Source organism: Mixophyes fleayi, chromosome 3, assembly GCF_038048845.1.
Source record: "Mixophyes fleayi isolate aMixFle1 chromosome 3, aMixFle1.hap1, whole genome shotgun sequence".
Taxonomy (NCBI): Eukaryota; Metazoa; Chordata; class Amphibia; order Anura; family Limnodynastidae; genus Mixophyes; species Mixophyes fleayi.
Window position 1 is genome coordinate 225,596,319 of NC_134404.1, and position 17,084 is coordinate 225,613,402.

The following is a 17,084-nucleotide window of genomic DNA, read 5'->3' on the forward strand; positions in this document are numbered from 1 at the left end:
TTTTTCAAACCCGCAGCTTAGTAAATCTAGCCCATAATGTCACATTTTCTCAACATGACTATTTTTTGCAAACTTATAAATTGACATAGTAAGAAAAGAGTTTGTTGTCACACAGAAATAGCCACCATAAAAAAACAACTGCAAAGTAAAATAAAATAAAATAGTAGTTATAATTTGCAGCTGTAATTAGTGGCAAACACACATTTAGTGGTTCTTCCTTACATAAAAAATCCACTAGATTATAAACTCTCTCACACGCAGGGACCTTCCTAACCATTCTTTTCACACCTGTAATTTCATTCTATTTTGTATGTTCCTGTTTCATGATTCTTTTGTTTTCCCGGACTGCCTGAAACTGCAGCAACTTATAAATCAATAAAAATAATAATAAATCAATGTATGGCTTTACATTTCAATTTACTTACACAGCACTATACACTTTGGTAATAATGATATCACTGAGATGCATAAAGTGCTATTATTAGAAAGGTAAATATTCTCCTTTTTCACCATTCACTGAACATACCTAGTGTATTGCTGAGCAGTATAATATACCTAAGATAAAGTCTGTCTACTATGCTACCTATTTCTGTTTGCTCAATGCTAACATGACAAAATACTCTAGTGAATGATGGTCAGATTTCATCCAATCTAGAGACCAATCTTGAAAGTTACATTGTTGCTTGGCGCTTGAGCCATACACATCCCCAGATGAAGAAAAAAAATGGTCTAAGCGCACCGAACTCTGTATAAGGGTGTATATGAATGTATATTATCTTCAGCAGAATCATTTTAAATGTATCGGATCTACAGAGATAGGCACATGTTTATTGCTGTTAAGCATCTGCCTGGGGCAACACAGTGGCTCAGTGGTTAGCATTTCTGCCTCACAGCACTGGGGTCATGAGTTCAATTCCCAACCATGGCCTTATCTGTGTGGAGTTTGTATGTTCTCCCTGTGTTTGCGTGGGTTTCCTCCGGGTGCTCCGGTTTCCTCCCACACTCCAAAAACATACTGGTAGGTTAATTGGCTGCTAACAAATTGATCCTAGTCTGTGTCACTGTCTGCCTGTGTGTGTGTGTGTGTGTTAAGTACTTTAGATTGTAAGCCTCAATGGGGCAGGTACTGATGTAAGTGAGTTCTCTGTACAGCGCTGCAGAATTAGTGGCACTATATAAATAAATGATGATGATGATGATGATGATGATGAAACCTACAGCAAATGAGCCTGGTTTATGACAGGTTATCATCATCAGTGTGTATTTTCACCTGCCCTATAGCATGTGTAAGCATGTGTAAAACATACACCTCCTAACAGGCATGTATGCGTGTTTCTGCAGGTCTGCATTAGCTGCATTTGCATTAGCATGCTTTTACTGTACTCCACCTCTACCCTCCCTCATCCCGCCTTTTCAGGCTCAGGCATGTGTGAGTGCCATAAGCGTGCCAGTCTGCATAGGTGCATATGTGTGCACCCACTTTCTGGGCATACACAATATCAGGAATTTTACATTGAATATTACCTTTAAGTGAAACTTATGTCTAAAGGTTCCTCTTTCCTTTCCATTTACAATTGGAAAATATATATCAATAATTTCAATTATCCTTTAAAAATATGCATAGGCCCCAGTAACATTTAGTTGTGGCCCTGTTTACATTTAATATCCTATTGTTGAATTGCTGCTATGCCTTTTCAGAGATAATTTACTTTAGCTGGCAGATAGTTAGCAGCACTGCAATAATAAATGACAGAACATGGCTTGATCTGTTATCTGTCAGCGTCCAGCGGATTAATCAATCACACAGCACTCACTACATAATTATTACAATATATGTGGCTAAATTATTCATTATAATCTCATAATGCTACGTGGCACAATGCACGCAGGGTTATGGCGATATATAGAAAAGATCTGGTAATTTCTACTCCAGTTTCGAAAAAAATGAAATATGAAACCTGAACAAAACACAACGTGTCCATTGTTTTTTATTTATTCCTGCAACAAATAAGAGCTGCTGACTGCAGCTTTTTCCTGTTTTATAGATCAATTTGGTCAAGAATAAGGAAATCATCTCAATTGAAGATTTCATATAACTACTTTTTTTTTAACCAAAATTACATTGTAACACACAAACCCTGTCTTGTCTTTAAGGCACAACACATCATTATGCATATTCTGATTGCCAAACCTATAAAAGAGACAGTATGATAATCTTTTTAGATCTCACCACCCGCTTCCCAACCATCCCGTCCCCAGCAAAAACAAAAAAAAGAGGAAAAAGGAAACGTTACATCCACTTTCAAAATCAGCTGCTAATAAAATCACAGTAAATTATTATTTGTTTTATCAATAATTTACACAAAATTACAGGTCTAGACATGATTGTCATCATATAGTTGGAGTGCATTCTAAATTCAGATTTTCCGGGTTAGGTAGGTCTATGTCTGATTCACACCTCAGTGCTGAGAATGAGATCCCATGATGAGGAATGTTGAACACCACCTCTTCGGTCGGAAAGCATGCGCCAATCTACATTAGAGTCCTGAACATGTGCTCTTCCCAGTGGACTTCCACTTACCGATACTTTCAAATGTCAACCAACCTAGACTAAGTGTCTCAATGCAGCACTCAGTGACTTCCTCTAGCAGTCTGAATTATTTGTCATTGCTGTTGAGTTTCTAGATACTTTATTTTTTTAAGACAGTCCATGTGAGTAAAAAGCCAGAGGCATTAAATCACACATAAAAATTCAGTGTGTACTTAAAATATATATATTTATATACATATTAAAAAAAGGCCGTCCAAGTTGCAAATAGCTACAAATATTCTAGTTCCAGTGCTTGATGTAGAGCCAAAAGATCTGAGTGACTTGATATTCTCCAAAAGGGCATGTTATTCTGCAGTAAAAATAAAAAGGTATGGGACAAATATTAATGTCAGTCTAAAAAAAACTAAATAGTACAGTACTAATAAATAACAAATGTACATAGGCATAGTTGACTTCACAGTATTCCCTTTGACTGTCAGAACTTCAGTGCATACTGTAAGTAGGATGAAATGCAATTTGTTTAGTATTTCTCTGCTAAGTGAATGCTGCCATATTCGAGAACATCTATATATGACTTGAGTAAAAGCAAAAGATAGCAAAATCTTCTTGACAATGTAATGTTTTGCAGTGTTTGAACAGAGAACCCCTCACTTAATTTCCACCTCTTTTTTTCTGACAGCTGAGGTCCATGCTGTCTGAAATGTGAGAGACTTTCTTGGAAGCCGGCCGCATTTGTGTGATTTTTTGACAGTTGGCGCCAAAGTGTTTCTGGATCATTTTGCCCCTTTTTGTTCTGTATTGGGGTTGTCTATATATTTTGAATAAAAATTACTTTGTGCACTCTCTTACTCAGTCATGTTTCTATATAGCTACCAAATATCTTCTGACTTATTTTAAAGAAGTATAGTATATTTTGGATCCTTATTTTGATAAACTGCACTCTGCCAGTACTGTTGTCCTGAAAGTTAAATGCAATGTATTTATTATGAAAACACAGAGTGACTCATTTAAAGATGGATGTATTTGTAGGACAAGATGCAGGAAAAAAACTAGTATAAAAAAATAAAAGTATTTACGCCAGGCGTATGTCAGGTGTACAAGTGTGTATACTTACACCTAAGGATTGTTTAGAGATAGCGTATGCATGAGGTTTGACGGTGTTAATAGTAAATTACCCTATTTGCATACAATGTAATAATGTAGAGAAGTGTTATTTACACAAGATAGAATTACTGTCTTGACAGTTATTAATACAAGTAAAAGTTGCATATTCAATATAAAGTGTAAACAAATTCAACTCCACATTGGTTGTTTACCCCTTTAAGAATCAAATCGGAATCTTATTTCCTACAGTATTCAAAATACTAATGTCAATTAAATGATGCAAATAGAGAGCTTTAAATTGATATAATATAGCTGCAATATTTATGATTTAGGTACTATCAGCTAGAGGGCTCAAACTGCAATCTGCAATCAGAAGTGGCTAGATAGTGCTGCCTGACAGGCATCATTATTTCGCATCGTTGCATCAGCCTTACAGTAGCTGCAAAAGATATGCCATTCCAGAGGCGTGTTTGTGAATGCCTCTATGTCTATATGTGTCACAATTATGTGAACACATGAAAAGGTTGTTTAATTACCGCACCAAATATTCTCAACAGAGAATAGCTCCACTGTTGTCTACCCTAAATTTTATGTATTATTCTTTATATAGATATATTAATTTAAATATTGGAGGGGAGTTGCTACAACAGCAACATTATTAAGAGAGACTAATACTGTATCATTTCTAATAAGACTGTATGATAAACTTTACTCCAAAATAAAATAAAACCTCCTTTATTTATTAAATATACATTAAAAAAAATCAAACTTCTATATTCATAAAAATAAATAAGCGAATTTTAAAATGTGTATGTGTATGTTTTTTTAGAAACATATGCTTGATGTATACACAAACCTTCTACTTATATAATTATGATAATAAAAAGTATTATCTCAATATTGTAGTTATATGGTTATACCAGAAATACTATAATAAATTCAATTCATACAGTGAAATACAATGTTACCCTAATAACTAGTTGGCTACGTATATCAAAAAAACATAGTATGGGCATATTGTCAATGTTGCTCAAAGGTTGTAGATGGAGATGCTATAGTATATCCCCTGACAGAGTGCTGTGTAGCATTCTATACTATAAATTAACTGTTGCAATTATGTGAACACATCTCCACTGTACTCAACTTATGCTTCTTGTGCATGCACAGTATGGAAATGAGAACTTTATGTAAATAAATTGATGTATATCTAACTTTCTTACATTTAATAAGGTGTGAGATTAATAAAAAAAAGGGAACATATGCATTACAATTCTGCATATGTTTACAATCTTTACATGTTTTGTGCTCTTATTGAAGAGAACATTTAGTGAGATACAACTACAGTGCAAATATATGTGACTCAGTTACCCAATGCCATTGGGTGGACAAAAAAGGTGCTATAACATTACAATTAGAATTTAATTGGTTGCTATAGACTACAGCTATACACTATTTTTCATAAATGACCACTGATGTGTCTCTTGTAAAGCTGTGTCTTCTGCTACTGTTTGTTATTTGTATTGTGTTCTGTCTGTGCACTACTGACTGCACAACGCTGCAGAATCTATGGGGTGAAATAAATACATGATGATGATAGTATGATGATACATACTGCTTTAGGCATTTGTTACATTGCTCTGATACGTGTTTGCCTTAAACATATGGACACAGATGTTTCCGCCTTTTTTAAGGCTTGATTATAATTGTGATGGTGACAAATTCCTCAGTGTAAAATGACTATTTTTATTCATAAATATAGTAATACTTGAGCTTAAAATTCTTGAAATATATTGTCTTTTGTTGTGCTGGAAAACTCGTTCTACCTTCAGTGGCTTAAAATGGGTTTTCGATGTTCTCCTGTAACGAAATCCATTGTTTTGTCTTACAAGCTTCCTTCTGAGCTTTTTCACCATATATTTATTTCTTCAGGCATAGTTGTTTGTTGTCATTGTCCCTGAGATACTACACTAAGCTGCACTCACAGTACAACGGTATCCAATGCTCAGCGCAGCTCTATGTGATACATCAGGGCAATGACAATAACTATATGTAATAATATAAATATCTATCATAAAACTAGAAAGTTCAATCAACCTTATTTTGTAAAAGTGTCAGGATGGCCTGCACATGCCCACAAATTAATGTTATAGAAGGTGGAAACTCCATTTAACCAGTGGTGTAAACTCAGTCACCCCAAGACTATAGTGCATTGCACTACTATAAATATACAGACACACACACATGTGAGTGATGGAACACAACAAGACATTTTACCTTTTTTGCTGCCTGTTCTTCTTCTACACCATCCCCAATTACAACATATACTACTTTTCTGCCAAACCTTTGTATTATGCGTTCAAAGCAACTTTCTTTCCCTGTAAGATAAACAAGAGCATGATTCAGTTACCTGATAAGCAGAATGCTCTTCATCTTGGGCATCCCCCACCACAACATAAGTTACATGAGAGCCAAATCTGGACACTATACGCTGAAAACAGCTTTCTTTGCCTGAAAAACAATGCAAGGCTTACTTCCTGGGCCACCTGGCCTATGGACATGCAGGCAGAGTTTGGGAGCATGTGTACAGTGACCAGATGCAAGACGACATTTGCAGTGATATTTTAATGGCTAATTAAAATCAAAAAAATTGCAAGCTCCTGGGACATAAATATACGTATACAGATGCAACAGACTTTTGGTGCTTACAAATTAGCACAGAGTTGAGAGATCATTACAACAACTGTTTCATTTAGATAAGGTAAGTTTAGGGTGAGAGGTTTGCTGTATATTCCAATGAACATGAGAAGATCCATGGCTTTACCAAACACCAGAGGCCGCTTACTTTAGCCTAGAAATGAGTGAGATTTAAATAACTGTCTAGTGAAATATTTACCTCAATTGGGAAACTCATTTTGTGTGAAAATCCCTACTTCTACCCCAATAGAGCAAAATTCATTGACACCATCGTCTCAGCTTTAGTAATAGACTATAAATTCCTGAAATGCTGTGTTTACCAATACAGTGTGTAATGCAAGACTTTATGGTGGTCATTTTATATATATCTGGCCCACATCCAGGATCACCATAACTTGAGCAAACCTGGGATTCTACAGCGAGGTAAGAAATGCTCTGCTCCTCCCACTGTCAGTCCCCACTTCTAATTGGTCATCTGTCTCTTTAAGCTCTTACACAGAAGAGGTTGCTGGCAGCAGATAAAGTAGAGCATTTCTTGCCTTGACTCAGAATCTAACAAATCACACATATTGGACTAGCTAGAAAAGAAAGTAAATATTATTGTTCAGACTTTTCTTCATTTGAATGAAATTAATGTTATCATCCTGATAGCTCCACTTTAATCCACCACTGATATTATCAATAATAGAGAAAATGGAATAATTGAGGATATTGTCGGAGATAGAAAATGAGTATTGAAAACTAGCATAATATGGATCTGTGCTGCCAGAGATGACACATAAAAAAACAATCAGTTCCATTTGCTAAACATGGCATGATGAATTATTTGTCTTTATAATAGGTCGCTTCGAGCTTCTGCTTCATATTTTATTACGTTGTTTTGTTTTGACAGCTACAACATAATAACAGCTCTTACCTATTTTAGTTGCACTATAGATATTTTCAATTGGAAAGACTCCTCCTAGACTATATAGCAAAACCTTTGAAAGTGCTGGAATAAGTTGTGTTGTTGTTACCAAGACGTTCACGCTATTACTCCTGTTGAACAGATACAGAAATGATATATATGATCATATAGCAAATAGAAATAAATAACATACGTTTATGGAATAATCACCCTGTTGCTGTAATATTCTTTACTTCTGACCATAAATCTAAAAATTCAATTAGAAATCTTCATCTCTTAAATAAGTCCAGAGTCAATTAACGCGTCTCACTAAACATTAGTGTCAAAAATGTTAATAAATTTAGTAGAAATTGCTCAGATTTCAGGAGAGTGCACTTTAGATTCAATCATTATCAGTTAATAGCATGAAACTGGCTTTTGCAATGCTATGGCAGTCCTCTACGCAACTGCCTGGCTAGAGTGGATTGAATATCAAACACAAGCTCAGGCATACACTGGTTAGGGATAGAAATTCTGGACATTGGTGGAAATAACCAAACATTAAATTAATAATTTAAGAGCTCACACCTCTTCAGAAGGGAGCCCACCTTCTGCTAAACAAGAATATAAGAGCAGCAAGAATGCTATACATACAGCTGTCATTATAACCAGGGCCTGATCAACCACTAGGCTGACCAGGCTGCAGCCTGGGGCGCTGCACTGTGGGTATTTTTATTTTTATTTTTTTACATTTTTTTTTTTTTTACATTTTTTTTTTTCTTCATTCATTTTTTTTTTCGGGGTGGGGGAGGGGTGGTCGCCGCTGGGGATCGCTGCGGGGGGGGTGGAGGGCTCGACGATCAAAAGCATTGGTGGTCAGTGGTTAGCAACACACAGCCAATCGCCAGGCTGCCTGTTGCTGTGCAGCAGACAGGAAGCAGGACGTCTTCACTTCCTATCTGCTGATCTGAGGAGAGGAGCGACGCTGGCACAACTACAGGTAAGTGAAGGGGGAACTGCCCTGCATATCTATAGGGAGGGGGGGAACTGCCCTGCATATCTATAGGGAGGGGGGGGAACTGCCCTGCATATCTATAGGGAGGGGGGGAACTGCCCTGCATATCTATAGGGAGGGGGGGAACTGCCCTGCATATCTATAGGGAGGGGGGGGAACTGCCCTGCATATCTATAGGGAGGGGGGGGAACTGCCCTGCATATCTATAGGGAGAAGTGGGGAACTGCCCTGCATATCTATAGGGAGGGGGGGGAACTGCCCTGCATATCTATAGGGAGGGGGGGGGGAACTGCCCTGCATATCTATAGGGAGGGGGGGGGAACTGACCTGCATATCTATAGGGAGGGGGGGGGAACTGACCTGCATATCTATAGGGAGGGGGGGGGGAACTGACCTGCATATCTATAGGGAGGGGGGGGAACTGCCCTGCAAATCTATAGGGAGGGGGAAGAACTGCCCTGCATATCTATAGTGAGGGGGGGGAACTGCCCTGCATATCTATAGTGAGGGGGGGGAACTGCCCTGCATATCTATAAGGAGAGGGGAAACTGCCCTGCATATCTATAGGGAGGGGGAGAACTGCCCTGCATATCTATAGGGAGGGGGAACTGCCCTGCATATCTATAGGAAGGGGGGAACTACCCTGCATATCTATAGGGAGGGGGGGGGACTACCCTGCATATCTATAGGGAGGGAGAGGGGGGACTGTCATGCATATGTATAGGGAGGGAGAGGGGGACTGTCATACAAATCTATAGGGTGGGAGGGGGGGCTGCCATGAAAATCTATAGGGAGGTAGAGAGGTTGATATGTATGAAGGAGGGCAGAGGAGGGGGGCTGATATATGTGACTGGGGGAGTTTTGATGTGACGGGGGGGGATAGCTAGCTAGCAGAGTGGAGGTAAGGAAAATAGCTGCAAGGGGGATGGATGCAGGGTGGGAGGTAAAGAAAATGGCTGCAGCAGGGGTTAAGGAAAATGGCTGTGCAGGGGGGGTTGTGGTTAAGGAAAATGGCTGCAGGGGGTATTTAAAAAATAGAGCAGCTTTGGGGGGGCAGAATCTCATGATTGTGTGGTGGTCACATGGGTGGTCTCAGCAATCACTAGAATACTAAATATTAGTGAGATGGGGCTGGTAGAGGTTTGTATTTGATTGACAACAAATATTCAGATATTGCTTATATATGCCTGTCCAATGGGGTACTTTTAGCTGGCCATAATGGAGTGTTTTGTTTTAACTAAAGGGCCTAATCATTCAGGGTTTGCATTGTAATACATTTTTGCATTTTCAAAAAAGGACGCCAACTTTCCAGAAGCCAGCGAGAGGATAACAAAGTTGCAAGAGAGAAGAGCCAAGACAGGTAAGAGACAATGGCACAATCTGTCTAAATTTGAATGCTGGAGAATACACCTGAACATTCATATTCAGGAGTGTTCCTATACACCTATATATTCGGAGGAGGGGGGGGGGGGGCGCTGCGGCCGTATTAGCCTAGGGCGGCCAGAACCCTTAATCAGGCCCTGATTATAACACTACACATCATGCTCTTTAACATCACCTTCTAATGTAAAATCTGAAAGATAGACTTCCTGTTGATGTGGGGTAACACTGCCACGCAGATGACATAATAGCAATTTGCATTGTACACGTATATTAAAGTCTAAATAAGAGTAGTGATGTATCATTTATAGGAAAAAGTCGGAGTTGAAGTGTGACAGATCGAGGCAAGCTATGGTAAAAAATAAGACGTATTTTTCCGCCTGCCCCCAATGTTTAAAAACTTGTGTATTGAAAAGCATATTTCTATGGTGCTTACTTACATTATGCTCCCACAAAATATACTAGCAAAGTCACTACTGCTCCCACAAGTTGTACTAACAACCATTGTTTCTATAAACTATACCAGCAACACGCTAGTGTCTCTACATATTATACCAGCAATATCCAAAGTACCTAAACACATTATACCAGTAAACCCTGTGTGCATACACACTCCTTATACAAGCAATAGTGCCTTATATAATATCAAAGCAATGTCAACAGTGCCTAAACACATTATATCAACAAAGTCACCACACATTATACCAGCAATGCCCTTGTGTACCACACAATATACCAGCAATGCCCCAGTGTACCACACATTTTACCAGCAATGCCCCAGTGTACCACACAATATACCAGCAATGCTCCAGTGTACCACACATTATACCAGCAATGCCTTTGTGTACCACACAATATACCAGCAATGCCCCAGTGTGCCACACAATATACCAGCAATGCCCCAGTGTGCCACACAATATGCCAGTATTATACCAGCAATGCCCCAGCGTACCACACAATATACCAGCAATGCCCCAGTGTGCCACACAATATGCCAGCATTATACCAGCAATGCCCCCGTGTACCACACAATATACCAGAAATGCCCCAGTGTACCACTCATTATACCAGCAATGCCCCAGTGTACCACACATTATACCAGCAATGCCCCAGTGTGCCACACAATATACCAGCAATGCCCCAGTGTGCCAAAAATATGCCAGCATTATACCAGCAATGCCCCAGCGTACCACACAATATACCAGCAATGCCCCAGTGTGCCACACAATATGCCAGCATTATACCAGCAATGCCGCAGTGTACCACACATTATGCCAGCAATGCCCCAGAGTACCACACATTATACCAGCAATGCCCCAGTGTGCCACACAATGTGTAAGCATTATACCAGCAATGCCCCAGTGTACCACACAATAAACCAGCAATGCCCCTGTGTACCACACAATATACCAGCAATGCCCCAGTGTACCACACAATATACCAGCAATGCCCCAGTGTATCACACAGTATACCAGCAATGCCCCAGTGTATCACACATTATACCAGCAATGCCCCAGTGTATCACACAATATAGCAGCAATGCCCCAGTGTACCACACAATAAACCAGCAATGCCTCAGTGTATCACACAATATAGCAGCAATGCTCCAGTGCCTCCACAGAGTACCAGCCATGCCTTCAGCACATTCTCATATTATATCAGTAATGACACCCTGCCTTACATTTTATATTGTAAGCTTGCGAGCAGGGCCTTCTTACCTTTTTGTCTGTATTACCCAGTATTGTATATTATTGTGTTTATCCCCAATTGTAAAGCCCTATGGAATTGGCTGGCGCTATATAAATAAAAATTGTTGTTGATGATGATGATAGCAATATTCCCAGTACCTTTACACATCATAGCAGTAATGCCTCCTGGCTTCATACATCATATCAACAATGCCACCAATCCCTTCACATATTATTGTGCAATATATATTCCAAGAATTACACCAGATCCCCACACATTTTATCAACGATGTCCCCAGTATCTCCATCTAGTATACAGGGGATGTCCCACATATTATTTCTTAATGTATTATACATCACAAGCAATGACACAGTGCCAGCAATATCCCCTTTTAAGGAAAGTACAGCAAAAAAGCAGTAACTTTGGACCGTTGCTTTGGAGGGGGAGAAAAACTTTAAATGTGGGCACATATTTATAAGTAGGGTAGGGCATCTAGATCATCTTTAAATGTCAGTGTAAAAATAATGGTATCAAGTATTTATGTGCTACATGAAAAAAAAAAACAGTATTTTCCTTACATGCAAAATAATAAACTAATTTGCACCCCTTGTATTCTAACATGGTGTGTCCAGGAGCAAAGTTACTCTTTTTTGCCTTATTTTCTTTAATGACTCAGGCCCTCGATCTCAGCAACACCTCTGGTGCTTCTATACATAATAGCAGTAGTGTCTCCAGGGCCAAATACAAGATACCAACAATGCTTCCAGTCCCTTCACACACTATTATACCAGTTATTACTGTCACACACATTGAAACCACATGGCCTTCAGACATTATCAAGCGGAAGCATCTGTTATTCAGACCTGGACGCATCTTCAACTCTGAACATATATTTATGCAAAAACTAGTTTGCAAATTTTTGAATTGCAAATTAGGTTTACGCTCACGGTAGACTCTGAATCAGGCCACCCCACTGATTGTGGTGGGTGTTGCTTGGTGTCACAATATGCACATTGTTTCACATCCCCGTCCACCAAGAGATAAGCGCCCTCACGGGAGAATTGTCTGCTCTTTTGGGATTCTTTCTGGAGGTCTCCCACTCATTTGGGAGTTAAATATGGGTTATCTGAGCTAACTGTGCATAAAGAACAAAATACAACTACCTTTATAACATTAACTGAATATTTGCAGTGAATCTTCCCATACTTTATGTGTCTTAAGTAACCAGCATATATAGCTGTTATAGGTATGTCTGTGACACCTACACAGGCCCGTTTGGTCACAAAGATTATGTGCAGTTATAGAATAAAAACACTGGTTACTATTGTATACCCTTCACCACACATTCTGCTTTAAATTAGTTTGACAAAAAAATAAATTACAAAAACAAGTTATAAGTGACATTGTAACTGTGCATTTACTGATGAAATATAAGCATACATTTCAACTTACCTTGTGCTAATGAGTGATAGGGATTTAAGTGCATTTGAGAGCCAGGAGTCTGTCAGGACTTCAAGATCTGCTCGCAATTGAAGCCAGGCTTCTCTCTTAGCTGGGCCAAAAAGTCCTTCAGCACAAATAGGCAGGAAATCATAGATTAAATGCTGCTTTCATGGAAATGGCAAAAGTGACAAAGAAAGTATTTGAATTCTAGGAGTTTGCATGGAGAAAACTCTGCACTGAAAGTGTCATACACATTCTCCACCCACTGCTTAGATCTGCAGATAATTACAAATATCCTGCATTACCTAAGGGTTGCATGAATCTTTCCATCAGCCTGAGAAACAAGCTAGAAGTATGAGCAAACATTTCGATGCTCTGATTGTATAGACCCTTCTACTTCAAACATACTTACAAATGGAAATAAAAGAGCTGGCTGAGCTGTGAAAAAGAAGAGTGATAGACTGACACTTACACAGGTCTGATACATCCTCTCCCAATGGATTCAGTATTAAATTGCACTGACTAGTGTGGGGCAGATATCTGTAGAATCATGTCTCCTGCAAGCTTAACGCATACCCCTACCTCATTATACAGTGCTATATGTAATAGCAGAATCACCAAAGCTAAACCCAACTGAGCGGGATTTCTGGAACAACACCTAAGACAGCGTTTTCCACCACCATCAACCAGTTGAGTAACTTTCCCGTGGAAAAATGGTGCAGCAAATCTCCATGACAATTCCACACACTGGTAGACTCAATGCCATGACATATAAAGACGGTATTGGTGGCATATGATGGCCCAACACCCTATTAAGAAACTTGATATTAGTGTTTCCTTTCTTTGTCCAAAATCAACCTCCTCTGTCCATAAAAAATCCTCAAGCTTTTATTTTTGTTTAAAATATAGAAAAACTATAATTCAAAGAAAGTAAAAGTAATTTCTGGTCTTAAGTCTGATTGTCCTAGGAAAATAAAATAAAATATGGGAGCTGTAGAAAAAAAAATCTTTTTCACTAACACCTTGTAGTCAGTTTGAAAATGTTATACCAGTCAAACTGAGTAAAGGTCATACTGGCAGTTGAATTGAACACTGTGGGTTGGGCCAACACTACAGAATATAACTTAAGAACTTAAGGAACATAATACATAATCATTACTGGAAACAGAGATGTAACTAAGGTGACCAGCAGAGGCAGGAATACATAAGGAAGTTGAGAAGGTTTGCGATTATATATATATATATATATATATATATATATATATATATATATATATATATACATATATACATATGGGTCGAAGTAGTTGGGCCAGCATACTGTAGTATGTCATGCCACGACTTCTCCTACTGCTGTGGTTGAAATACTATCAAATTACGTTCACTTACATTTTCCATACCACCACTTCTAAATTTACACTTCAACCACTGTGTGTGTTTCTGTGTGTGTGTGTGTGTATAGATAGATAGATAGATAGATAGATAGATAGATAGATAGATAGATAGATAGATAGATAGATAGATAGACAGATAGACAGATAGACAGACAGACAGACAGACAGATAAATAGATAATAAAATTGCAGTGGGGCCTGTGCAGTGTTGCTGACAATAAAATTGGCCATACCATTGTACAATAAAGGTCTAATTCAGAACTGTTTCTCTTTCTGTAAATATGGATAACATCCCACTCCTACAGTAAATGTTATATTGCACAATAGTTGTCATAGCCTTTTGTGACATATCATGGCAAAAAAGGGGCATGTTATTGTGAAAAGGGGATGTGGTATGGTGAAATGGGGGCGTGATATAAACTAAGCAAGAGTGAGACGTACTTAAAAAACTCCATTTCCAGGGCTCAAAAAAATCCTAGTTACACCTCTGTCTGGAAATGTGTGCTTTCATTTAAACCATTGGCAATTGTAGATATGCGGTACAGTAGTTTGTTTTACAGTTTTCTTTTAATGATCCGCATAATGTCATTTGTTTGCCAAATTGTTTCATCAAACACATTTTACTTTAAAGGACCGAGAAGTAGTTACATTTAAAACCCGTTTTTCGTATCTCCAAAAATACAGAATATAGGGAATACCTCCTACATTGTTCTTGTAAGTATTGTACAGCTCTTTTACTCGTCTATATCGGAAAGCCAGCTTTCTCATCCAGTCAACGCCCCCTCTGACACCAGTCGGTAAACAGAGAGTTGTGCTGCTTGCTGCTGCACGAAATCCATCCGTGGCAAAACTGTAAGAACTATGAAGGAAAAGTGTTTTCAACATTAAATGATATTCAAAAACTTACGTCTCTGACACAAAAGAACAGGCTGAGTTGTTATTTTTATTTGAACATTAGATTTTATAGATAAAACATATATATATATATTGGAGATCATAAACATGAGCTACCAGTTAATTTATATAAGAAAACAAGTAAATAACACACACATCTATATATATAAAAATAAACTTAGTGGCCACTTTATTAGCTATGTACATCTTCTCATTAATGCTAGCCAGCCATTCCTATGACAGTGCATAAAAGCATGCAGACATGGTGTAGAGGTTCAGATGTTGCTCAGACCAAACACCAGAGTGGGGAAATAAAGTGATGGGAGTGACTTTCACTGTGGACAGATTGTTGGTGCCATATGGGATGGTTTGAGCATCTCACAGATTGCTGATCACTTGGGATTTTCACAAACAACAGTCTCTAACGTTTACAGAAAATGGTTTGCCAAACAAAAAACATCCAATAAGCGGCAGTTATGTGGACAAAAATGCCTTGTTAATGAGAGAAGTCTGAGAAGAATGGCCAATCTGGTTCAAGTTGACAGGAAAGCAACAGTAACTCAAATAACCATGGGTCACAACAACATTATGCAGAAGAACATTTATGAATGCACAGCATGTCCAACCTTGAAGTGGATAGGCTACAGCAACAAAATACCATACTTGGTTTCTCTCCTGTCAGCAAAGAATAGGAAACTGAGGGTACAGTGAGCACAGTCTCACCAAAACTGTAAACATTGCCTGGTCTGATGAATCTCGATTTCTGCTGCAACATGCAGATAAGGTCAGAATTTGGTGCAAACAACATAATCCATGGATCCATCCTGCCTTGTGTCAATGGTACAGGATTCTGGCCTCCATAGTCACCAGATCTCAATCCAATAGAGCACCTTTGGGATGTGGTGGAATGGAAGATTTGCCACATGAATGTGAGGCTGACAACTGCGTGATGCTATCAATTGTACATGGACTAAAATCTCTAAGGAATGCTTCCAGCACCCTGTGGAATCTATTCCACAAAGTCTTCAGGCTGTCCTGCGGGCAAAGGTGATCCTACCCAGTACTAAAAAGCTGTACATAATAAAGTGGCCACTGAGTGTATATGTATATAAACCATATCATTACCTTAAGTCTTGGCCATTGTCATCGGACGAAACATCATCTACATGGACCTGATCACATTCCTGGAAAAAAAGTAATTTACAGCCTAGAATGACCAAGTATAAACATATTTTTCAAAAGAAGTACTGCCAGAACTTTTTTTAAACTTTTATATCTAAAAATAATGTTCATTTGTAATATACGTTTACCAAAGTCTAAGAAAAAAAAAAAGCTGATTTTATTCAGTTTACTTTGATTCATGTATAATTTTGTCATTTAATAAGGGTGAAAGATTGTAATGTACATATTTTTTTTGCTTTTGTGTAAAACAACCATTAGCCAGTAGATGGCACTATAATTTAGTTTTTACATTTACATTTGTAACAAGACTGAAAGGGTACACCCAGGCTCTCATGTAGTGTTTAGGAAATGAGACAATGAGAGTTTTATTTTTTAAATTCCATTCAAGTGAATGAAGAAAAGTTTTATGACCATATCTGAAGAGTCTAAGCACTAAAGATAGACTCCAGCACAAATGCTGTATATATAGGAGGAAAGGCAATATTCCTTAATGCTCACAATCATATGAAAGCATTTTTTTTTACCAGAATGTAATTAATAACTACTGCGGTGAATACAAAAAAGCTGAAGTCTGGCAGCGGATGCCCTGGTTGGAGCTGGAAGTATGTTTAGGACTGACACGAATACCCTTCCACTGAAGAGAAGCAGCCTTAGTTTTGCTTATAATACATTTGAGTAAGTTCTGTCCATTAAATTTATACGAAGTGAATAAATTCACAAAAGTAATTTTAAGATAAATGACCTAAAATAAGTTGAACAACTAAACATATAAGCAGTATAATATAGCGATATAAGCAGTATAATATAGCGGTTAGCTTTGTGCACTGACTACTTCTGACTCCATGGACCACAC

At 38.3% G+C, this 17,084-nt stretch overlaps 1 protein-coding gene across 16 annotated transcripts in view; it reads right to left on the minus strand.

Moving 5' to 3' along the window:
- Nucleotides 1–2,332: 2,332 nt before the first annotated feature.
- The window catches only part of EYA4 (EYA transcriptional coactivator and phosphatase 4), a 207,862-nt gene continuing 193,110 nt past the window's right edge, over nucleotides 2,333–17,084 (minus strand). For 12 of the 16 annotated variants that reach the window (XM_075203210.1, XM_075203201.1, XM_075203209.1 and 9 more), the window contains 6 exons: nucleotides 16,175–16,233; nucleotides 14,854–15,014; nucleotides 12,772–12,886; nucleotides 7,266–7,387; nucleotides 5,930–6,030; nucleotides 2,333–2,900 (listed from right to left, as the gene is read on the minus strand). In XM_075203210.1, coding sequence (XP_075059311.1) covers nucleotides 2,820–2,900; nucleotides 5,930–6,030; nucleotides 7,266–7,387; nucleotides 12,772–12,886; nucleotides 14,854–15,014; nucleotides 16,175–16,233 — 639 coding nt within the window. In that variant the 3' untranslated portion in view covers nucleotides 2,333–2,819. Of the gene's footprint in view, nucleotides 2,901–5,929; nucleotides 6,031–6,062; nucleotides 6,164–7,265; nucleotides 7,388–12,771; nucleotides 12,887–14,853; nucleotides 15,015–16,174; nucleotides 16,234–17,084 lie in introns of all 16 variants that reach the window. The other 4 variants (XM_075203214.1, XM_075203211.1, XM_075203202.1 and 1 more) reach the window with 1 other exon arrangement.